At 37.9% G+C, this 23909-nt stretch overlaps 1 protein-coding gene across 1 annotated transcript; it reads right to left on the bottom strand.

Moving 5' to 3' along the window:
* Positions 1–3369: 3369 nt before the first annotated feature.
* HNRNPR (heterogeneous nuclear ribonucleoprotein R) lies at positions 3370–23690 on the bottom strand. The gene is made up of 10 exons (XM_026863422.1): positions 23509–23690; positions 21096–21214; positions 20561–20668; positions 19743–19856; positions 11957–12133; positions 9537–9672; positions 8243–8448; positions 7641–7790; positions 4840–4961; positions 3370–4651 (listed from the first exon to the last, which is right to left on the bottom strand). Exons 1-10 carry the CDS (start codon positions 23663–23665, stop codon positions 4039–4041), a joined length of 1902 nt encoding a protein of 633 aa, XP_026719223.1. The 5' UTR covers positions 23666–23690; the 3' UTR covers positions 3370–4038.
* Between the last annotated feature and the right edge of the window lie 219 nt (positions 23691–23909).

Here is a 23909-nt window from a genome sequence, read left to right as displayed (position 1 = left end):
AGATCCACCTTGACTACTCTGTTTGAACAACAGCTTAAGATTTCCCTTTAGCATGAATGATTTCCCCCCCCCCCTACTCTCTACACATTTTATCAATGAATATACACTCAACTTAGCCACTATGGGTTTCAAAAGACATTTTAAGCCAATAGACTGCAACAGCTTCATTCAAATTCTAAGTTAACAGAAGCTCCATCATTTTTTTTTCCTCTTTTTATTTAGAATAAAACAGGAAACACAACTTGGTACACTCTTTCTATAAGGCTCTGAGCTACTTAAGTAGTGCATGTGAATGACAGAATTCAATCTGGTAAATCTTCATTGTACAAGCAATCCTTAATCACACAAGTACTTCAAGTCAAGTCATGCATGATCAAAGATTATTTGTGTGGGATTTGCAGGATAGGGTCCTTGCTGTTCTACGTACATGCCGCTGTAAGTTTTGGATAACAATTAAGTCTTGCTGAAAACACATACATCTGCATCGGGGTCTACAGGTTTAAGTGCCAAACATGTTTTACTAAGAGTTTTAAGTCTTTTTGCTCAATACTCCACATTTATTTTTCTGCTAGCCTTATAATAAGAGTGCCTTCTGTATTTTTTTTTGTGTAGTTCAAAATACAGAAATGGGCTTCATGTGAAAATGCAGAGGGGACAAAAAGTGGTCAGTTTTTTATACAGAGTCACCAAAATCATGCGGTGATCTTCTACTTAGTTTATTTTGAAAAGGTTTAAAGCAATGCAGTTGTCATTCTTTAATAATTAGACTACAGAAGCTGAGTCCTGAAAATAAACAATTGCTAGAAAAAATTAAACCTTTAACGCTTTGAAAAAAATGCAACTATGTTTAATGAATTAGTAAAATTTAGAGCTAAGTTTAGTAAACTGATTTAGTTAATAATATGAAAGTAAGTCTATAGTAACACAATAGCTGTAAAAATCTTTTGCTGAAGTTTTGGAATTGCTAGGAATCTGGCAACCTACTTGTTTTTAAGTCAAACACCTTATCAATGCAGACATTTAAGCAACTGCTATAAATGAGTGATCAAATGATTATTAAAATCCCATTTCATGGCTCCTCCTCCAACGCCAGCAGGACACTCATAAAAGTTTAATATTAGTTTGCAAGTTGAAATCCATTTTCAAAATATTCCGTAAGAGGATTTTTGCTAAGTTATATTGAAGAAATGATCAAAACAGGTGCATGAGAATAAATTTATTTTTTGTTTTGACTAGATATCAAAATCGTGGTGAGAAGATAGTGCAAAATTCTTCCCTTGCGTATCTGTCATCAGGCATGGTAGATTTTTTCCACTGTGCTACAGTATCTTTGTTCAATAATTTTTTTCAATAATTTTGTTAAGTTCTTCAAGTTCTGTATACACCACTACTCGAGTAAGTTGTAGTACACGTTATGTTTAAAGATTCAGTAAAGCACTGCTGCAAATTTAAATGGTGAACTTATCCATAAATCATGTCAATCGAAGAACTTGGTCTATCTTGTAAATATAAGCTTTTACTAATTTTAATTTTCAATTATAAAAATGTATAGCTCATTTCTCATATCCAATAAAAGTATTAGGATAAATGGTGATTTGGGCAGAAATAAATACAAGATGTAGCTTTACAATTCTTAAGACAATTTTAACATTAGTTGTCTTGTAAACATAACTGAAGTGTTTCACTTCCTCCCCACACCCCCCATGAGCATGCACTGGCACTTCTCCTGGGCTAACACTTGAAACGTGCAGTATGCGAACACTATCTTTCTTCCAGGATGGAGAGTGTTTTAAATTTTATTCCAATTAAGCTCCCTTGTACCAGATGCCCTTTACAACAATTACTGAAAAGCAAATACTTATTGGGACTAGAGGGTTTTGCTGAACACCACCAAAGCTATGTAATTACTATAAAGTCATACTGATAGGACAGCAAATCCTTGTATTAAAAGTACAAGCCAGATCCTTGCACAAGTAAAAGCCTGAAATGTATACCCAGGCAACACCCCTCTGACTTCACTGTTCGAGTAAGGAAAAGAGGGGATAGGATCTGGCCTCATTAACTTTATGAAGTTAAAAAACCACAAAAAAACAAAAATGAAAAAAAAAGGGCTTTAACATACTAAATACTAATTTTGAAAAGCACTTTAAATTATTTATGATGAATTCTATTAATTTGAAGGGAAGAGCCTGACACAGGGACAAACCCATTTTTGAGAACCAGATATACATCCTCACTTCAATTCAGGGCAAAACTCAAAACCATGCAATCATATACCAGACCCACAACAGTAAAGTGTGGGAAGGCTCATTTTTCTGTTTACATTCTGACATAATACACTTGAGAGACACCAGACAGGAATAGAAGACAAAGGGAGGAGTATGACCACTGAAGTTTAACTTCCTCAATAGTCTGTGTTTAGAATGCTGTAAAGCAAGTATGAGCAATGTATTTGATTTGGATATTTAGAGGTCCGACAATAGTTTTCTTTAGAGAAAGTTTAAATCCGTTTGTTTCTCTCTTTTCTTGAGAAGCAAATGTTCTTCATTGGGGTACAGAATGGCTCAGATGCAACGGAAGAGTAATGTCATGACTTGCCAGTTAAAATTGACATCTGGGAATGTCCAAGACAAGGGTCAAAGCAACACATAATACCCCAATAATGTAGCTAGTAATGCCCCCAAAAGATATTATGTATTTTTTTAAACAGCCTTTATTACAAGGCATGAGAATTCTAAGGCAAATTGTTCATCATGGCAGAACATCAAATTAAAGTGTCAAGACAGAAATAAGCAGAATATGGAGAGTATGTTTGTGTTATCTGTAGCAAGAAGTTAGTTTACTGTGCCACAGCACCTAATTTATAATTCTCATTCCTAGTCAAATAGTATCTTTAGTTAGGCTACAATGCTTGAGATCAAAACCATTTCCCTATGTGTTTGTACACTGAGTAATACAATATGGCTGGAACCTAACAGAATAGCCTCTAGAGGGACTCCACAGTACATAATAAAAAGGAACAAAATTAACACCATTGTAGGCTCTGCTTCCTTCTCCACATTAGATTATATTTAAATTAGATCTCTGTGAATGTTTGGATACATTTCAACACTTTTAAAAAGAAAAAAGTTTCAAAATTAGATGCTGGTAAATTATTGAACAGCAGTTAAACAAAGAGTGCCCTTTGGGCTATCTGCAATTTCTCCTAGTTTTCAATCTGATGACCACAGTGCTACATGTTGGAAAGCACAAGAAATTTTGCATGAATTTGATCACTCACATAGGCAGTTATACTTTGAAAACAATGTTTTTCGCAAGAATTACCAATGAAATAATGTTTTAGGACACAATTGAATTTGAAATAGGTAATGTTTTGAATAGATTTTTGAGTTTTATTGAAATCTTACATGAACAAGAAATTGGAAATACAATCACATCAAGGAACAAATTGCCACGGCTTTGACGTTTTAAGCCAAACAAATTTTGTAGGGCAGATTTTCAAAAAGGTGTGAAGTTATAACAATTTAAAAACACAGTTAACCTACTTCTAGGAATGCAAAACATACAATCATGTTATTTTCAATACAAGAAAACTTAATTTGTTGTAATTTCTTAAAACTACTAAGACAAAGCACTAGCTTTTACTTTTATGTACAGCATACTCCTATGTAGTCTATCCCAAATCCAAAAAAAAAAAAAAAAACCAAAAACTGTCCAAAACCAGAGGTTCTGCAAAATCATGATTGAACAGTGTGCCATTCCTGCTTTTAAACTGCTAAAATGAAGCCTAAAATGATAAAAGCATTGAAACCCCATATGGAGTTCAGGAATTCTGCAAGCCCAGTAATGTCCAAGTGCGTTTATGAAAAAAGAAAACTAAGAGACTCGAGTATATACACAATAGAGTGATTCTTCAGCCCAATACAAATGGCAGCCAATCGCTACTGAAGGATGAAACATTAAGCCAATTTTGTTTTGAAGGATGTAGAACTATAGCCAATTCTATGTTTCCAATATTCTCAATCCCTCCTCACTTGTCTACTTCCACTGTTGCCCATAAGTATCCTGATAAAATTCCTGGTTGTCATTATTGTAACCATAGTTACCGGCATAGTCACCACCTTGCTGGAGCGGCTGTTGAGCGATGGGTTGGGAGCCCCAGTTCTGCTGGTTGTTGGTCTGACGGCGCTTGGAATCAGGTTGGTTGTACCCATCTGCCTTTCTCTTGCCTCCTACGTTGCCCCCACGGTTGCCCCTGGCTCCACGAGCACCACGTCCTCTCTGCTGCTGCGCAGGACCCCCTCTCCCACCCCTGGCTCCTCTTGGTGGTCCCATGGGTGCCCCCCTCTGTGAATAGCCAGCTCTACCTCTTGGTGGTGGTGCTCCCCGCCCCCTAGGTGGTGGAGGGGCACCTCTCCCACCCCTTCCTCCTCCTCCTCTTCCTCTTATAGCATAGCCATCATCATAGCCGTAATAGGGATCTTCATAGCCACCACGGTAGTCATGATAGTCATAACCATAATAATCATCATAATAATCTTCATAGCCATAGTAATCTGGGGGATAGCCATATCCACCTCTCCCTCCACGGCCTCTGCCTCTAATAGGAGGTGGCATGCGAGGCGGAGGGTAGTAATAATAGTCTTCATACCTATTAAGAAAAAAAAAACACACAATTATTTATCTTCAAAAGTCTTCCAAAATAAAGTCTAAATTTTCCCTTGTTGATTAACAATACACAACATAGAGAAAAGTCATTCAAGTTCTTCTAAACTGGCTCATATTTTACAGCAGAATTTCATTCTGCAGTATTAAGGTAGTGCAAGAATGAACACTCACGCAGTACTTCTGGAGGCCTGTCTGGCAGCCTGACGTTCTTTCCTTTTCTTATCCGGTGGCTTTGCTAACACTATTTCAATTTCTTCCCCTTCTATCTCTTTCCCATTCATTTCATTCATAGCCTGTACAAAAATTAGAAGAGAAACATCTAAAAATTTGCTTCCATTCAAAAGGAAACTAAAACTTACTGAAAGAAACCAGATGGTTGGGCCGCTCCCTGCTGAACTATCCCATGTGCTTCATTTCTGTGCTACTCAAACAGAATGTTACATATTATTCTTTCAAGTCTCACTTTAGCAGCATTAAAAAAAAAAAAAAAAATCTCTTTATGTCATAAGGTAGAAGAATGGAATTATAACACATAGAGCATTATAAAAAAAAACAAACCAAACCCAGACATAACACCATCTCTGTTTATGTTCCTATATCCCCTAGAAATGTTTCAGAAATACACTGACATAAGTTCTCACTACTCACAAGACGCTCCCTGGACTTGTAAGACAGGTAGAGCACATGCACACAAGAAAAAGTGGGGGGTTTATATTTGGGCTTCCTAGCTAGTTGAACATGCTACATGAGTGCCTGAGGAAACAAAGTACTTCTGAGAACACATACTTAAGCAGGAAAGAAGAAGAAAAAAAAAATTACTGAAATTTGGTGATCTCATCAAGTGAGAAAGAATCTTCCAGAGAAGTAACGTGCAATTATCAAATGCACAAAGAGAACTTAATATACATACACAGAGTATGAATAGGACAAATCTTTAGTTGGGAGTTATCTGCTTTGCATTTAACATTTCTGGGTATTAACTTTTGCATTAACAAAGACTTGACATGTCTGTATAGCTACATGCCTCAAAAATATTAGTGATCACGGCAATTTCAAAAAGGTATGAAAATAAGTAGACATTGAAATCCATGAGCCAATTCCATGCATTCCGTGTGTTAATACCATAATGGTATTAACACATGGAATGCCTTCCTGGCTTTTATCAGCAATAGCATGGCCAGCAGGGACAGGAAAGGGATCTGAGCCCTGGGCTTGGCACTGGGGAGGCCGCCCCTCGCTGAGTGGGTTCAGTTTTGGGCCCCTCACCCCAAAAAGGCCATTGAATGACTCGAGCGTGGCCAGAGAAGGGCAACGGAGCTGGGGCAGGGTCTGGAGCACAGGTCTGCTGGGGAGCGGCTGAGGGAACTGGGGGGGTTCAGTCTGGAGAAGAGGCTGAGGGGAGACCTCCTGGCTCTCTGCAACTCCTTGCCAGGAGGGGGCAGAGAGGGGGGATGAGTCTCTGGAGCCAAGACCCCAGCACCAGGCCCAGAGGGAATGGCCTCAAGCTGCCCAGGGCAGGGTCAGGCTGGCTCTGAGGAAGGATTTCTGTGCAGAAGGGGCTGTTGGGCGTTGGAATGGGCTGCCCAGGGCAGGGGGGGAGTCCCCGGGATCCCTGGAGGGGTTGAAGAGTCGGGCTGAGCCAGCGCTGAGGGATCTGGAGGAGCTGGGAACGGTCAGGGTGAGGTTCATGGTTGGGCTGGAGAAGCTTCAAGGTCCTTTCCAACCTAGATGATTCTGTGATTCATTAAAAAACAAACAGTACACCCATACACAAAAATCTCACAAAATTCATAAACCAATGTAGCAGCCATAAATCAGTCACATGGGGCAGATGTGGTAGCGTTCCAGCTTGTCTCAGCGAAGATGAGCATTAGAGATGCTCTGCTGTACTGCATTTGATCTATCTTTTCTCAACAACTGAAACTGAGTTTTCAGTTGGTCAAATCTAACAGACCATTTAAAGAAAGGTCTAGTGGGACAGGACTGGTGAGTGTTGAAAGACGTACTACAATAGCACGTGTCAGGAGGTGTTGCTCACCCTTTCTGTCAGCACTCTCTTATCCTCTCTTGGACATGGTCTAAACCTATCGAAAATGACTTCACTAAATAGGAGTGACATGTGAGAGCCAAACTCAAGACTATTCTAAACCCTGTTTTATTGAGTAGGAAAACTGTAAGCCATTAAATAGCTGTAAAATTACTAAGGCCAAGAGCCTTTTAACTGTGTAGCCACATATACCACATAGAATATACTCCTTCAAGACTCCCAGGTGCAAAACACCTCCCCTCCTCCTTCCCCCCACAAATTATGATTTGAAGAAGAGATGGAGTAATTCCTGTAGAATTCAATCTACTGACAAACAGTAGAGATTAATTACTTTCTCAACTGCTCTTCAATACAAAGGGAGACACCTTTGAAGCTTACAATAATGACCTCCAATGTCTAAGAACTCATTTAGAAGAAACCTTTTAGAAGCATGTAGAGTTAAAAATAGATAATGCACTCAGGGAGCTGCTAGTGCTATTCTTCTCCCCTTCACAAAGCATTTTTTTTAATATCTTGCAATTTCTAGTCAATATTTTTCTTGCTCCAAAACAACATAGAGCCTTTAAACAGGGGTCTTTGAGAGACAACTGATACCTTCTGTCAGTGTTTCCTCAGAAAAATTGTATTGGTTGATCTGTTTGGGTTTTTTTCCTCTTCTCTAGACTCTCCTGCATTGGTCTATAACTCTTTTCCAGTCTATTTGTTAACTTGCTACAGTTTTGTCCTTTGCAATTTTCACATCCTCCTAGCTACTGAAATCATAGGAACAAAATTATTAGTGTTAAAATTCTCACAATGGGAACCTTATTAATTGGGCTCTACACACTGTCTTATCTAGGTATGTACTGTAAAGAGATTTCTTGAAACCATTTGTACAAAATAAACTGCTTATATCCAATTAGTTAGGAAAGAATAATCAACCTACCTTCACTGCTGCACCTCTGTCCTCAAAATGAACAAAAGCATAATCCTTCAACTTCTTTACTCTTTCCAGCTTTCCAAATTCAGAAAATGATTTCTCAAGAATTTCTTCTGTCACAGTAGTGGCCAAGTTTCTTACAAATAAAACTTTAACCTGGTGAAAAAACGAGAATGAAAGCTGTAATCTTTGAAAGTAAAACCTGAAAGGAAACTAATATAAACTAGTAGGATGTTATTCCCTTCTTCTCTGCATTAAGAAATTTTGGGTAATCTTATGAATTCTGTACCTGTTGAAAAAAAAAAAAAAAGCCTTGTAATTAGTTACCTGTATGAATGAATGACTGATGTGCCAATCCAGGAAGATAATCCTGTACACTACTAGTTTAAATGGGAACAGCAGGTTACAACGCGTTCCTAACGTCATACAATGGCAACTAATTTGCAGCACTCAGACGATGCCACTTTGCATCGCTTACTATGCAAATGCCCTCTAACTTCTTTTTATGCCTCAAAACCAGCATTGTTCAATTGGAACAAATCTTTGTCGCTACAGCATAAAGAAATTCCTCTCAAAGCACAAGAGCATCCAGTTAAGTTTTTACTTACCTTTGCCATGACTTCTGGATCAGGTTCCTCTACTGGATCAGCCCATTCCACTGTCACAACATTTCCCCAGACTTTTACTTTCCCACTCATCAGACGGCGGCGAGCTTGTGCTGCTGACTTGTGATCCTCATATTCCAAGAAGCAGAATCCTCGATTCTTCTTTTTATCATCAGGTTGATGATACAAGATTACATCCACCAAACCCTCTGAAAAACAGGTCTTTAGTATTAAGCTTCAAAAGGAAAGAAAAAATCTGGAGTCTACTCTAAAATCCCTTCACTTGTTTGTATTTTTTTTTTAATTTAATACCTGAAAGGGGAGGGAGCACAAGAAAAGCAAAACAAATAACAGATATCCATCCAATTTAGCCAGAAACAGGTCACCTAGCAGGTGAAGATCTCCCGAACAAATTTATTTCACAATTCGGCCCAGCAAAACATCAATCTGAACAGTTCACACAGTGTCAATCTTCTGTATTTTGTTTTACCATTTTTACATTTTTGAAAAGCAGTCAGCGTTAATACGTGGCATCTCCCCTACCTCCCAGGGAAGCTGGAAAGAATTTATTTCACATCTCTCCAAAAAGAGGAGAGAACTAAATGAGTATTGACCTTCTGTTTTCACCACTTCCCTGAAGTACTTCTAAAGAACAATCCTAAAAAAGAAGCAGTAGGTTAGAACTCTCCTACAGGAACAAGAGCAGGCGATCAAGATCTTAATCTCTTGTTTAAAGCAGAAGCATCATTCCAGTGATGAGTTGATTTCTTCTCTTCTTATTTGCTGCATATACTGGGGAACAACACTGAAGAACTGGGAAAGAAATTAGTCTGCCGTTAACTATTTCTAAAATAACATTCCTTCTAAACTGATTTAGTATTCCCTCCTCCCCATCATTCAACTTAATACATTTCTGAGTCTCCCCAAAAACCTCAGTTGTGAAAGCAAAATTTACAGTAGATCCAGTTACAAATACAGAGACTTCAACAGAAAGCTAGAACAGGTAACAGAATTAGGACCTTCACTTATCTGGAGTTCATCTGTGCTGTTTCCATCTCAAACTGTAAACCTACATCATCATTAATTTAATAGTCAATAAAACAGACACTATTCTCTTTACATTCCACTATAAAATATACTTGATATATAAAATTTCTACCAAAACCAAATTCGGAATCCAACTTGGAAATAGTTTAAATGACAGTTGAACATATCTGTCAAACAATTAGACCTACAAAACAGTGACACCAAATGGTATTTTGGGATCAGTGTGAAAAACTCATTAAGAAGGTCTTACCTGTGACTTTACTGAACTCTTCCAGTATGTTTTCCTTAGTCTTGTTCTTTGGAATTGACCCAACAAATAACCTGTTGTTTGCCACGGAGATGCATACTCCAAGGTGCTTCCCAGGACGGATTTCATAGTTGTCACACTAAGAAAATAAAAAGCCATTCATTTGCTTTATCCACAGTAATATAGATAAAAAGATCCCCCAAATCATAAAATCAGCTCTTTTCTTCATGATCTGTGGCTTTTATATGTAGCATACTGAATTCACATTGCAAGAGAATTACTAGAACTGCAGAATTTGGGTCAGCATTCACTTTGAAGAACATTGCTGAGCTTCGGTTTTCCACAGAAACTTTGGAAGTTCTGCTGAATGAAAAGCTAGAAAGAAACCGATGTACGAGGAACACAACTAACAGATACAAATCACACGGGGCAAATTAATTCACCTACATACATACATACATATATATATATATATATATATCTATATCACAAAAGAATTCAAGATAGACATCATCTTTGTTTTAGGTAGAATTTTCAAACACAAATCTAAAAGGATAGATGTCTGATCATCAGCCAGCTTCTGAAAACCTGATCCAATTCCTTAAAAGCAAGATTTCAGCCATTTTTACCCTAGCTGAGATGCTGAGATAGAGATGACAGAGCAATACCTTCAGTAACCTTCTTCATATTCAAGAACTACAACAGGCTATCAAAAAAGATCACTTTAGGGAAGACAAAAACATCTCAGAATTTTGCTTCAGATATAATAGCAATTCATAACACAATAAAACTTTGTGTTCTAGTGCCACAAACTTAATCTGAATCTGCTTTTCAAATTATAACTTTTTTACAAAGCCATTTTACCTACAATCAAATTTCATTCCCATCGGTACCTGAAAACACAAGCAGAAGTCCCACCTGGTGTAGAGAAATCAAGACTTCAAAATTTCAAGTTTATTTTCTGAAAGAACCTCACTTCGCTATGAAGGTTTAAGTAGTTCCAAAATGCAGCATGTGTCTGCCCCATTTTCCTTTCCCCCAATAGTGTTTAGGTGAAATATCTCCCAACGAACAAGCTTGACCCCATTACCAAGTGATGGTAGGGTAGAGGAGGTAGGGGGAAGGGAATCCAGATACAGGACTTAAGGAATATATTCACACAAATTCATGTATTTGGTACAATATACAGGGTATGGAGGCCAGTCTTCCATCAGTGGCACATTGCTTGATACGTCTCCTGTCACTTCAGCATCTTCCTTTCATATCCATCAATCAGTAAAAATTTCAAGTAGCAATTCTAAGCACCTTCAACTTGGTCAAAAAAAGAAAAAAATTCTCAGAACAATTTTTCCTTCATTAAGTGACAGTAACTCATATCCACCATCTTCAAACACCGAAACCCAGAAGCAATCAATTACAAACATACTTGATGCATCTCCTTCAAGAAACATCCAAGTAGGTTCTAAAAAGGAAAAAAGCCTAAGCAGGGACATGCAGCTCCCAGTCCTGGTAGCCTAACAACTGTAACTATTTTCAAATGCATTAAACTACTTGAGGGAACAAACACTGGATCATTTAGAGGCAATGACTCCTTCTGAAGCCTTTACAATGGAACATAAGTGCTTCTTAATTTTCTCTGGGTTTTGTTTTTTTGGGTTGGTTTGTTTGGTGGACTTCCCCCCCCCAGTTTAACTAGATGCTTAGGTTTCCCCCCCACTTCTTTATACAGGATCGGCTGAATTCTCTTAAGGCAACTGAGATAAAGCATTTCACCTGTTTAGGTTCAAAATACAAGCAGTATTCCACAGCCATATCCAAAACCTTGTGCAATACCCACTGATCTGCCTAATTCTACTTTTCCTTCTCAGGCAGAGGCAAGGCCAAATGAACCAGGGCCCCAGTCAGACTGCTGCCTCTTATTTTAACTTTCATAGGATTGCTCTGTCCTTTGCCAAACCATCCAGATGCAGGCCAAGTCAGGTTTCCATGTAGTGAGCTGAGATCATGACTGCCACTGGAAAGAAGTACAGGTCACCGTGAACCATAAAGAGCACCAAAGTCAGAAACCTCCTCCACAGCAGCAGCAAACATCTCTATGTAGCTCTCTGAAGTAGGAAGGGTAATAAAACTTAAACACTGAAGCTTAAAAAAAAATATTTTCCAGTTGTGATCAAGTAAGCTCTTACTATAATCACCTAAATACTCTAGCAAACTGCAGTAGTCCATAGAAGACTATGGTCCTAGAAGTAGAATGTAATTCGTATACACTAAATCAAATCAGGAAGCAATTTTTTTAGAAAGTAAAATTTTGAATCTGTCAATGGATGCTTTAATGAAGCATTTAAAAGATTTCATTATCTATAAGATTACCAACACACTTGCTGTTTACATTATCTTGTCCAGTCTGAAAATAAGGTACTCACCAATTTGACTGCTTCCTGTGCTGCATCTTTACTACAAAATGTAATGAAAGCATAACCTCTGTTTTGACCAGAAAGAGGATCCATCATGAGGCGCAGATCCCAAATTGGACCAGCTTTCTCAAAGAGTGGTACCAATTCATCTTCATACAAGTCTCGGGGAATCTTACCAACAAAAACCTAAGAAGGAAGAGGACACTTAAAGATTTTTCAGAAATACAAACTTAACTTTTAATACTTGAAAGTTCCTAAGGAAGGAAGCACATTGCAGCATAAACCATTGCAGCTGAAACACTGCAGCCATCACTGCAGCCTGGTTTACTGTGGCCAACATTACTGTATGTCCTACTAAGTCTTCTAGGCCTCCTGCTGTTACTACTACGTTTAACTTACTGAAAACCTGGTTTTGTTATTTATATTGGAGAGGCTGTAGATTTCCACCAGTGCAGAGGTAAACTGTTCTTACCTGGTTATAATTTGGCAATTAAAAACAAAGATCTTGTAGACTATCTAGCCAGGTATCCTATGTTAATGCAGACCAAGCATGTCCTTGCTCTTGCAGTATTTTCAAACCATTCTGTAACACAATCTTCATTGGAAAGCTAGAGAGACAGAAAAAAACCCAACCTACCAAAAGCTTTTGTGTGTGTGTGTGTGTGGTGGGGGTGGCAGCTACAGCAGTGCCCCTGTGAGAAGCTTCTCAAAGCCCCCCTGGCTCCAAGCCTCTGGCCAAGGCTGAGCCAATTAGCAATGGTGGCTACGCCTCTGCGATAATGTGTTTAAGAAGGGGAACCTGGGAGGAGGAGTTAGAGTTCTGAGGAGGAGTTGCAAAGACAACCACCGAGGTCAGTGGAAGAAAAGGGGGTGAGAGAGATGCGCTGAAGCAGAGACCCCCCTCAGCCCATGGGGAGCAAAAGGCTGTGCCCTGTGCCCACAGAGATCACCAGGGGAGCATGTGCTTCCTGCAGCCCATGAGGACCCCACACCAGAGCAGAGGCTGAGCCCAGAGAAGGCCAAGACTCTGAGGGAAGCCCCCACAGTTGTAGCTTGGCGCTGGGAGGATCACAATGCACAGGTGGGACCCACACTGGAGCAATCTGTGAAGACCTGCAGTCCATGGGAGAGACTCATGTCAGAAGAAGTTTGTGGAGAAAGGCTCTCTCACACGAGACAGATGCTGGAGCAGGGAAGAGTATGAGTAGTTCTCCCCTGAGGAGGAAGGAGCGGCAGAGACAAGGGGTGATGAACTGACCACAACCCCCATCCCTGCCCCCTGCGCCGCCGGCAGGGAGGGAGAGAAATTGGGAGCAAAGCTGGGCCCAAGAAGGGAGAGGTGTGGGGAAGGTGTTTTTAAAATGTGGTTGTATTTTCTCCCTGTCCTACTCTGTTAAGTGGTGGTGTTTGAATTAAAATTATGTTCTTTTTCTTCCCCCCAAGGAGTCTGTCTTTCCCAGTGACCAAAACAGGTGGCTCATCCCTCCCTGTCCTTATCTTGATTCCCAAGCCTTTTGTTTTAATTTCTGGTCCCATTCCTGAGGGGGAAGGAGTGAGTGAGCGGCGCTCAGTTGTCCTCTGGGCTCAAACCACAACAATGTTTTAATATTTGTGCAAGAAAACCTGGAATCCTCTTGGTTTTGTTCCTTATGTAGAACAATATACTTTAATAAAGTTTTGTTAAGGACTTCAGTCTCTTCAGCTGAGGTCTCCCTAGAAAGCTTCTCTCCTCCCCCAGTTGTTTAATCACTGCAGGTCTCCTGATTTCTCAAAATCTCTGAATTTTTAATACAAGCAAAACATTCCTAATTCCCATTAAGATCAAATTCTATTTATTTTAACTTCAAAAGTTTTTTTGTAGTAAAAAAGCTAGAAGTAGTCAACCTTTTCTACTGAGGCAAGGCCTTGCCATAGTCATACCTGGCACTGAAGGGCTATCAGATAATTCCAGAACTAAAGACACTCAGAATGTCCATGCAAGCATTAATATGAACAAACTTGTGAGGAGAGTGTGATGACTCTGATTTTAAAAATGTGGAACAAATTCTTTTCCTCCAAAGGAAAGCTAGAACGTTTAGATGTTTCTTCATGTTAAATAGATCCTCCTGAAATTCAGTTTCCAGAACACTTCTTTCACTTAGCTTAGCCTCTCTCAGTTCAGTGTGAACGCCAACTGACTATGATTTCTTTGGGAGGAGGAATGGATTTATCATACTGAGTGAAACTTTAATGGCAGAACAGGCTTTCCCCCACCCTGTCTGCCCAAAAAGCTTGGAAATACCTCTCTGTAGGGATTTCTATTGTCTTTACCTAGAACATTTCATTTTAAACCCCAAGTGCAGCTTTGAAAAACAATGATACCATCACGGAAATGCACAAGAAAACTTGCTACTAAGACAGTGAAAATGTCAGTTGAACTCTCCACAAACTGTAATTAAGTCAGTCAAATATAAAAAGTTGGTACTGAATTGTTTCAGATACCACCGTTTCCAGCAGAAACTGAACACACCAGAACAGAAAACCTGAGGAAAAGAAAAAACCCTAATCCAAATACAGTCTACTTTTCCAGCTATTTACCAAATATTTACCATCCTGAAAGCTTTTGTTTCCTCCTTCTTTCCAGCCTTTCTGGCCACTTCCTACAAACTTTAGATCACTGACAATTCCACAAGACTGTTAGTACAGTTCAGTTCAGGTAATACACTCTAGAAGTGAGTACGAGAAACAGAATTAAGGGTTTAATTTGAATACATTCATATCAGACCTATATACTAGAATAACTTCCATCTATACTGGGAGGAGTAGATAACTCTGTGGGAGTAATTCAAGTACAAGTGAATTTGCTTTGCGCCTGTAAACTTAATATGTTAATGAACTACAAGATCAATACCTGGACAAACACCAGGTGAACATCTTGCAAGGAGAAACATCTGCATTTTTTACCATTAGACTTACTTCTTCCAGTTTTGCTTCCTAGAGGATTTGTACAAAGTACTCCATTTTACTTTTTATTACTGTTTCATTAGATTAATTATGAAAAGTCTTAACTAGGAAAAAATTCAATTTTCGTTCCATGGACAACTTCACAGAGCATTATTGGGGGTGCAATCCACTTCTGCACTCCAGATGATGTGTCTTCAGTTATTTCAACAACTGAGCCCCTTCTGTTGTCATCACAAGCCAACAGAAGTGTAGTACACTGCAAGTGCTTCCTCAAAACCTCTGTTTAATAAGTGCCCTTCATGTGCTTTGCAGTCAATCTTCCCTAAATGCCAGATTTGTGTTAATTAATGTAGGCCGCATGACTGCTTCATCTCATCCAAATCTACAATCTTCATTAAAAAAAAGGAAGTGGAAAAAAATTCTGGCACAGTACAAAATCCTTTGAACCCCCACAGTTCTTCCAGTACAAAAACGACATTCCATTTGTCTACTAAATCTAGCACAAGCTTTGTCTAGTTCAACTCCTGCTGAGTTTATTATACCACTGCTTCTCAAGTTAAGAGTTATTACAGTATCTGATTCTCCCCATACAATTTATTATGGACAAAAGCAGTTTAAATTGTCCCAACGTCTCCAGCTACATAACATTTTCCAGATTGGAAGTTAGCCTCACAACTACTCTGACTTTTTCTTATAAACTTCAATGATGCACCCATAGAAAAGCAGATGCAAAACCAACTTACCATTTGCAGAGCTAAAAGTAATTTTGCATTTTTGATAACAATATTCGAAGATGATGTTTATCACATACTTATCCAATAAATTTCAGCTCTGAAAAGGACATGCAGCAATTCCTCCTAACCGGTTATAACAGATATCTCAGCCTGCACATCACTGGCGAATACTCTACAGAATTTTCAAGTTTTTATTCACATCATTGAAAAACACTGAAATAGAAGTCTCTCAAAACTTTAGAAGAAGAACTTACTTTATCTGGAGAAGAAAGCTGGAACCATTCCAGTGATCAGTACAGACTTCAGTCAATTAGTTTCTTCACACTATCTGCACAGTGCTAATTTTGAGAAGTGCTTCCCCCTATACCTATTCGAGTGGGGTAAAGGACTGGTATTTTACAGTTATCACTGCAGCTTCCTGTTCTTCAAATGATGTCTTAAATAGTATAGTATTCATTTATATGGTGAAGGATGGAAATCCAAGTACCACATCAGTCACCTGCTTAATTTTTACTTAATTAGTCTGGACAGGCCATATACATGTCAGATTTTTGTTACACACCTCTAAAGAAAAAAAAATTAGAAAAATAATGATCCTTCAAGTTTTCCTCAATTTAAAAACTCCTCAGTCAGCAGACTGAAGATCAAGAGTGAAAAATGTATTTTAACCTATTTAGCAAATACAGCTTAACCTCATTAGATATTACCCACAAATGCAGACACTGCAGATATGATATTGGATTTATCATCCAGCATTATCCAACTGAAACACTGAATGCTTGTCTTGCCTGAAAGCTTCATCATCCCTGACTAGACGTGGACTTACTACACTTAAAACTCCTCCTTACTGTGACTGAATTTAATGAAATATTTATAACATTTTCTTTCCTTGTCTTGTCTGCACTTAATTTCAAAAGTTACTGGAATGTAATCCATCTAATTCCATCTAATGTTGCTGAACAATTGGTTTATTTTAAGCCACAATAAGACAATTCAGTTTTGTGTAAAAAAAAAATGAATTTAGGAATACAAAAAGATTTTTTTTTCCAGCATTGCCTGCATATACACTTCAATAAAATGATAAACTACAATTAGGATAGAGCAAGCATACTTAAGCTGAGCCTGAGAAGTTACACAAATCATCAGTTACTATCTTTCAGTTCAAGGACCACTCTAATTATTTCCCTCTGCAAGGAATTTATTTTTCATCACGGAATATGAATATTCCTTTTAGAAATCATCCTGTGACACTTCTAAGCATCTTCCTGACTGCATATACAAAAGCTTCGGCATCTCAAAGGATGTAAAATTAATCCATAACTGAAAGACATTCAAGTAGTTGACCATTTTCTTAAATCTAATCTGGTGGTTTATAAAAGAATCTCAGAACTCCTGTATCAAGGACTAGTCACAACAGTGTGATTGAGACTATTCAAAGTTTTAGAATTAACTACAAAATAACCTGCTAGGGATCAAAACCTTGCAGGCTAGGTAAGCAAATACCCAGCTCAAGCATTTTCGTAACCAAACCGAAGTTTCTTCATAGCTTGCTAGCAAGATGCACAGGTTCAATCATGACCTTGAATTTCCAAATATGTCTACTAACTAGATGCTGTCCTTTTTTTTTTTCTTGGGGGGGGGGGAAAGCTTTAAAACTCCTCCAATCATCTTTAAAAATAACATCTGGTATAACAGAAGGTAAGAAAAGGCAGAAAAAAAAAAAATCTTGGAAATTTTAAGCAAAACAAAGGTACAAGCCCCTTGAGGATAAGCAGTTATCAATATCTGCAGATGACATGACAAAGCTGGTGTAAAGAGAGAAGGAAACACCCCATTAATTGCTTCCATTCAGATCCCACAAACGCCCATAAATGTCTCCAAGTGTCAACATCATATGACCTCACTAAAAGCAAAATACTTTACACTGGAGCAGCAAATCCTTAAATAAACGAATACTCGAGTTTGGTATCAAATCCTATTGGAATTATTTTCTCCTCCAAACTTCTGCACAGCTCTAACTACTTTGTCTTTATCACAGAATCACATTCCAAAAAGGTCCAGCTGCTCTTAAAAGTCCAACCACTGGAAAAAAAATACACTGGATAGCTTCACCCACATAATCCTTTCAACAAAGTGTTCACAGTGACAATTTGTGAATGTTCAACACACCAAACATCCATAAGACTGTTTATCAATACTTCAGTTTTACTGGTCAGTGTTCAAGTACGTACTGAGAGTTAAAGCTTCAGTTAACATGTAATGAATTCCTTTATGTTTTAAAAAGACAAATTAATTGGTGTACAAATATTTATAGTACAAAGATCTGATACATCTTGAGGGGAAAAAAAGTCTACCTAGTATTTATCTTACTGAAATCAGTAACCGTACTTGGGTATCCTTAAGAAACAGAAGTTTGCTGTTACTGACAGTTAGAGCTCTGGCATCAACATATCTGAGCCATCAGAGCTTCAGTAATTTTATGTAAGTTTCAAACACAAAAGATTCACTGCCACAATCCAAAGGGATACATCTTGTGCTTTTTCATATTTTTACCCACTGTATCAGAAAACAGGTATTTACACTCCAGAACTGTTGAGAACAAAAGAGAAGTGGTTCTCAAAAGCTTAAGAAAAACAAACAAACCACACCCACCTCATTCTGGAAAAAAAAAAAAAGTGCCACGATAATCTCCAGTCACTTGTGTTCAAACATGCTCTGTCTAGTCTACCAAATCATAAGATCATGATTAAGTTGTTGATTACTATGCCTCATAGCTCAACAGTAAGAGCTAAAGACTAAATTTAATAAAGTGTACATCAGCTTCAGCAAGGTGGTCAGCATCTCAGCCAGTCAAACCATGCAGCACATCTAAAGCAGTAATCAGTCTTTAAATCCTATAAAATGCCAGCAGTAAATTAATTTGGTAGAGGTATGGTTTCTGTAACTATTTAGCTGGGTTTTGCTACAGCCTCTAATGCTGATTCATGGCAGAAGTATTTATGTTCTCATCTTAAGGGAGTTTCTACAAGTTACCCATTCTAGCAGGAAACTTAAAATGATATAAACATACTCCTAATAGCATTAAAACACAGCCAATTTTACAGCTTTCCTGTGACATCATAAAGAGGCTAATCATCACAAAATACTTCAAATCAGTCAAGTATTTTCAGTAATGAATAGAATAGGATAGTTCAGTTGGAAGGGAACTACAGTGATCACCTGGTCCAGCTGCCTGACCACTTCAGGGCTGACCAAAAGCTAAAGCATGTTATTAAGGGCACTGTCCAAATGCCTCAAACACTGACAGGCTTGGGGCATTCACCATCTCTCTGGGAAGCCTGTTCCAGTGTCTGATCACACTCTCAGCAAAGAAATGCTCCCTAATGTCAGTGAGGCATGGTGCAATGAAATAACACATTATACTATCACATAATCACCCTGGCAACACCACTAAGTTAGTAAGCACTTTTAAGCCACTTTTCTGAATGCACAAATAGAAAAATTTACAAAAGAAAACAAACTACATGGACTCTTTCAGTGTAGGTAGTTTCATCTTCAGTTCATGCAAACATCAAGGATGTTTTCATGTAGATTGAAACAAAAGAAAATAAACAATTCCTTAATAATTGCTAATCTCTGCTGTCCTCTTCAAAACATTGTGTGAGTATCTTTATACAATACCCAAGTCTTTTTCACTTCCAGCACACTGCCTGACCTTGCTACTGTCACTTAAATTACATTTATCTTGTAAACAGAAACAAATACCTTTGATTCATGCTTTCACCTATTATAGAGCCAATACCTTCATCGACCACTTTTTAAGCAATGGACCATAAGCTTTAGGGCAGACCGTGAAGTCTGGCAATTTAATGATCTATTTTACATTTTAAGAAATTTTACATAGCCTTTCCTAGTACATTGCATTTGCTTTTCCCCCCTCAACCTATTATCCTGTCTTTTGCAGAATACTGAGGCATAAGACAGACTAAGACACACACACAATGGTTTCTTCTACAATACTTTAAGCTGTCACTTGTAGTTTACTTTCAAGTATTTCTTATTTATCAGTTTGCACAAACATAGAAAACAACAATTAGATTTGTTCTGTACATACTAACCTCTGTTCCAATACCAGGCTGAACACCAGAATATACAGTATCTGGGGGAGGGCCCCCATATTTCCTCTGTCCTGTAGTTACATCCAAAGTGTAACCAGTTCTCTCTAGCAAAGCCTGAAAAAAAAAAAGTCACATTAGTTTGGGAGGGTGGGGGGTGTAGTAGGTTAAAATATAAAGAATAAAAACCTGTCGTAAAATAAGCATTTCCTTATTTGCTCCTTGCCACATTTGATACAAGATACATATGGACAGAGAGAACCTACAAAAAAACCCGTCATTTTGGGGGTTTAAAGAGCTACCACCACAAACAGCGACATTTGTTTTATACTACAAAGTCACTGGAAAGAACTAATTTTTCTCTTACTTTTCCATTTTATGTAGTACCCCAAGAACTACTGAACACCAGGGAATTCTTCATCCACTTTGCACTCAGGTTTTTGCATAACAGATGAGTTTCTTAATATACTAACACCTTGTTGAAACGTCCAATCAGTCTCCAAGTAATTTTATGAGTATGTAAAAGATGTAATATAAAAGAACAACTTGGACAATTCTGACATAGATATCAAATGTTTTCATAGACCTTACATAACAAAGTTCAAGCATTCTGGCAATTGTGTAATGATGAAGATCTGCATTTTGAACAAGCACACTTTCGTTTGAATCTCTACCACACACACACATTTCTTTAAATCAAAGTGTGAATATACTTATACAGGTATTATTGATGCTTTTTAAGTACCTCCAAAATTACTTCAGTCTGCATACAGGTGATATTATCAGGTAGTACAGAATAATCAGTATTTTCTAAATGTTACCTTAATCTTTGCTTCATCTGGTCCCTTTGTTGATTCCTGTACTTTGCTGCCTTGTTTCTCTCTTTGCCTGTAGGTCTTCATAACTCCACATAAAAATGCACTTTTGTTCTGTAGATACAATTTACAAAATAATTCAATTGTGTGTATGACAAGCCCTGGGAATCCACCGAATCTTACACTCCATACCGTGAGGTCACTATATCAAGCCAATGCAATTAACAAAATGTCACCAGAATCCTTTAGAAAAATATAACAATTAATTGAACAAACTTGTCAGACTGAAAAAGTCATCAGATACTAGATAGTATTTTTACCTTATTTTCTCAATTGCACACTCATTTTTTATTATCTGGGAGCTTTTGTTTTGCACTCAAATACCTACACATTTAAGGCAATTTTTAACAGGCTTGTGATTTGGGTTTGAAATATAAGAATACAGTAACATCAATGAATTTCTAAGTTACAACTCTCCTGCCAATAACGCCAGAACACTATTTATACTTATTTGCTCACACTCCTGGAGCTCTCACCTTACCTGTACATGCGACAGGTCACTTTCTTTAAACTGCTGTAATACAGAGAGGGCTCCTTCTTCATTAAATTCCCTAAGAGCATCAATTGCTCTTTCATCAAGATCGACATAAGCTACCAACCCTAAAAGTTAAAGATAAAGAAGTTACAGATTTCTATTGAATTTCATACAAACTAAGAACTATGCAGTTTGCTTTTAAAGTCAAAAAGTTACGTTCCATAGCAACAGAATTATACATTTAATATAATTACATATTCCTACACAAGTATATGAAAGAACATGAGTACAACAATGAAAAAAGTTAAATTAAAATGTATATACCTAAGCACTAACTGACGTGCAGGATTATACCCCATGTGTAAGTTTTCTAACATTCAGGAATCCAATCTGCTGCATAAAAGCAGTATTACACACCAGGGTTTGAAACAATGAACTCTGGCTCACTTCTAAGAATTTGGATTTTGTTTGTCTTTCGTTTTAAGTTTCACACTTTCTTCTCTTAATGGAACTGTTCTAGAGTAAGCTGACGTGTGAACATTACAGGTATCCCATCATACATGAAAAAAGAGCTACCTAACTGACAAACACTTATGAAGCTCTACCCCACAAAATGTTAGGAAGTAGAATGGTTTGTTCACTCTTTCCTCCAACTCAAAAAGTAAAAATCAGTGGACTTCCTATATGTCTAAAATAATTTTAACTCATTTTGTTGCTCTATGCAGTTCCAAGAGCCAGAATTCAAAAAGGAATTATTTCGAGCCCTGCTATGTACCCGAAAAGGCTAATGTTAATTTTACAGGTACAGACTCCCCCAAGAAACATTGGACCAGTTCTGAAGTACTTTTTTTTTTTTTTAAAAGGATCTTTATAGGTTATTTCTTTCCTTTTGTAATGCACTTGCATAAGCTGTGGAGCATGATTGGTATAGACTTCAAGATTTGCACTTTTTAAACTACACAGCAAAATTTAGGACAGATACCATGAACTCCACACACTTTGCAACAGCTTGATCTCCAAAATACACGGATCATTTAACTGCTACTTGATTTCAAAAATGCACGGTAGTGCCAAGCCCAAGGACTACATTTCAGAAGTGATCCTGCATATTGGAAGGCACCTGTATCTTTCATATAAGACCTTAGCAGATTAAAAATCCCTAAATTCAACCCCAAATTTAGCTCGGGTGTCAAAAGTAGTTTGCTTCACTGACAAAACCCTGCACAATGCAAACACCTTCAGTGGCATTAAGGAAGTGTAAATAACTGTTTTTCAGGTTATTCATGCAGTGGAATTATACTAGATAGTCAGGTTCTGGGCTGAAAAGCTTTTAAATCCCTTGAGAACTCCTCACAACACAACCTATCTGCAACACGTGTTAGAGCCCCACAAGTTCCTCTGCCCAGGCATTTACACCTTCTCTCAAACCATCAAGTGCACATCATCGTGACCCACAGTTAGAAAGTGCATGTCTAAAGCCAATAAAAGCTGGTAAAGGCTCGATGAATGCTCACTGTGAATGACTTCCAAAAGACATCACCCACATGAGCCAGAGTATCATGCTGAAGGTTGATAAGGTATTGTTTTTGAACTGCCTTCACTTGATCAGTGGAATTTTGACTCTTTTCAACAAAAACTGTCATCTTGCCACCAAGGCATTCAAGATCAGCACATAGAGCAGTTCTACTGCTTCTTGTAAATCTGTTCACAGAACACGCTCTAAAGAGGAAAAGGAAGCCTCTGTCTATAGGACAAAATAATAAGGGGGTTACAAAAAACAAAATAGAAAAACCTTTGTATGTAAAGAAACCTCTCTAGAAGTTGCAGAGACCACTTGCTACCAGCAAGATATTACTCGAGTTGCTAGATAGCTTAGTCCTCAACTTTGTTGAGAAGCAGTTAGTGTCAAACTGAACATTTCAGTGTAATAACCAACATGGATTAAACTGTCCACTCAGAACTAGAGAGAACAAAAAATCCACAGGCAGACTCAATTCAAATGTAGTCCCAGGCAAGACAAGCTGGTTGCTTCCCTCACTAAGTCACCTATGCAGCCTTTGAGTGTTTAAGAACCACTGTGAGGAGTTGACAGTAGAAAAGTAAAAGCAAAATGATGATTCGGATTGAAAAAAAAAAAAATGTAGTTTAGTATGCTCAAACATACATCTTTATTTGACAACGTCTAAGAAACTAGTGCTCTGTGCCCTAAAGCAACTAAGATATCACATACAACACTAAGGATGTGTAAAGTAATTAGTCAATGTCAAACCCAATTTGCCTTTAGGGAAGTCAAAGTAGCAAAACATTCAGAGCTACACAGATCAAAAACAATGAATTTTTAAACCTTAATCTATAAAAATTTGAAAATGGTATGCCCTCACTTTCATAACCAGTCAGAAACAAGAAATGCATATTATACCTGTCTGAAATATTTCATCAAGTCTCTCTGCCACCTTCTGTGGGAGGCCTGCCTCTATCAGTGTCTTGTAGTGTTCTGTGTGAGTTACACTGGAAGTATCCATTGGTTCTTCCTCTTCTTTTAACTGTACCGCATTACCATTCACCTGATTAGCCATTTTATTATGCTGCTGGAAAAAATTCAGGAGCTATATTACAATAAGCCAGAAATAACTAGGTTGTAGGACAATGCATGATTTATCTAAACTAATTTGTATACATGCTGCAAATGACCTGTATCAAAAGTTTTATTTAATACTTTTTGGATGCAGCTGATCTAAGTTTCAAATGAAAGTACAACCCTTAATACTGTGGAAAATGTACATGGAAGAATTTACATAATTTTTAAAAAAATGTACTTCA

The sequence above is a fragment of the Athene cunicularia genome (assembly GCF_003259725.1).
Source record: "Athene cunicularia isolate RWA chromosome 23 unlocalized genomic scaffold, athCun1 chr23_part1, whole genome shotgun sequence".
NCBI classification, from domain to species: Eukaryota; Metazoa; Chordata; class Aves; order Strigiformes; family Strigidae; genus Athene; species Athene cunicularia.
Note: the sequence above shows the minus strand (reverse complement) of the source record. Positions and strands in the feature narration are given on the sequence as shown.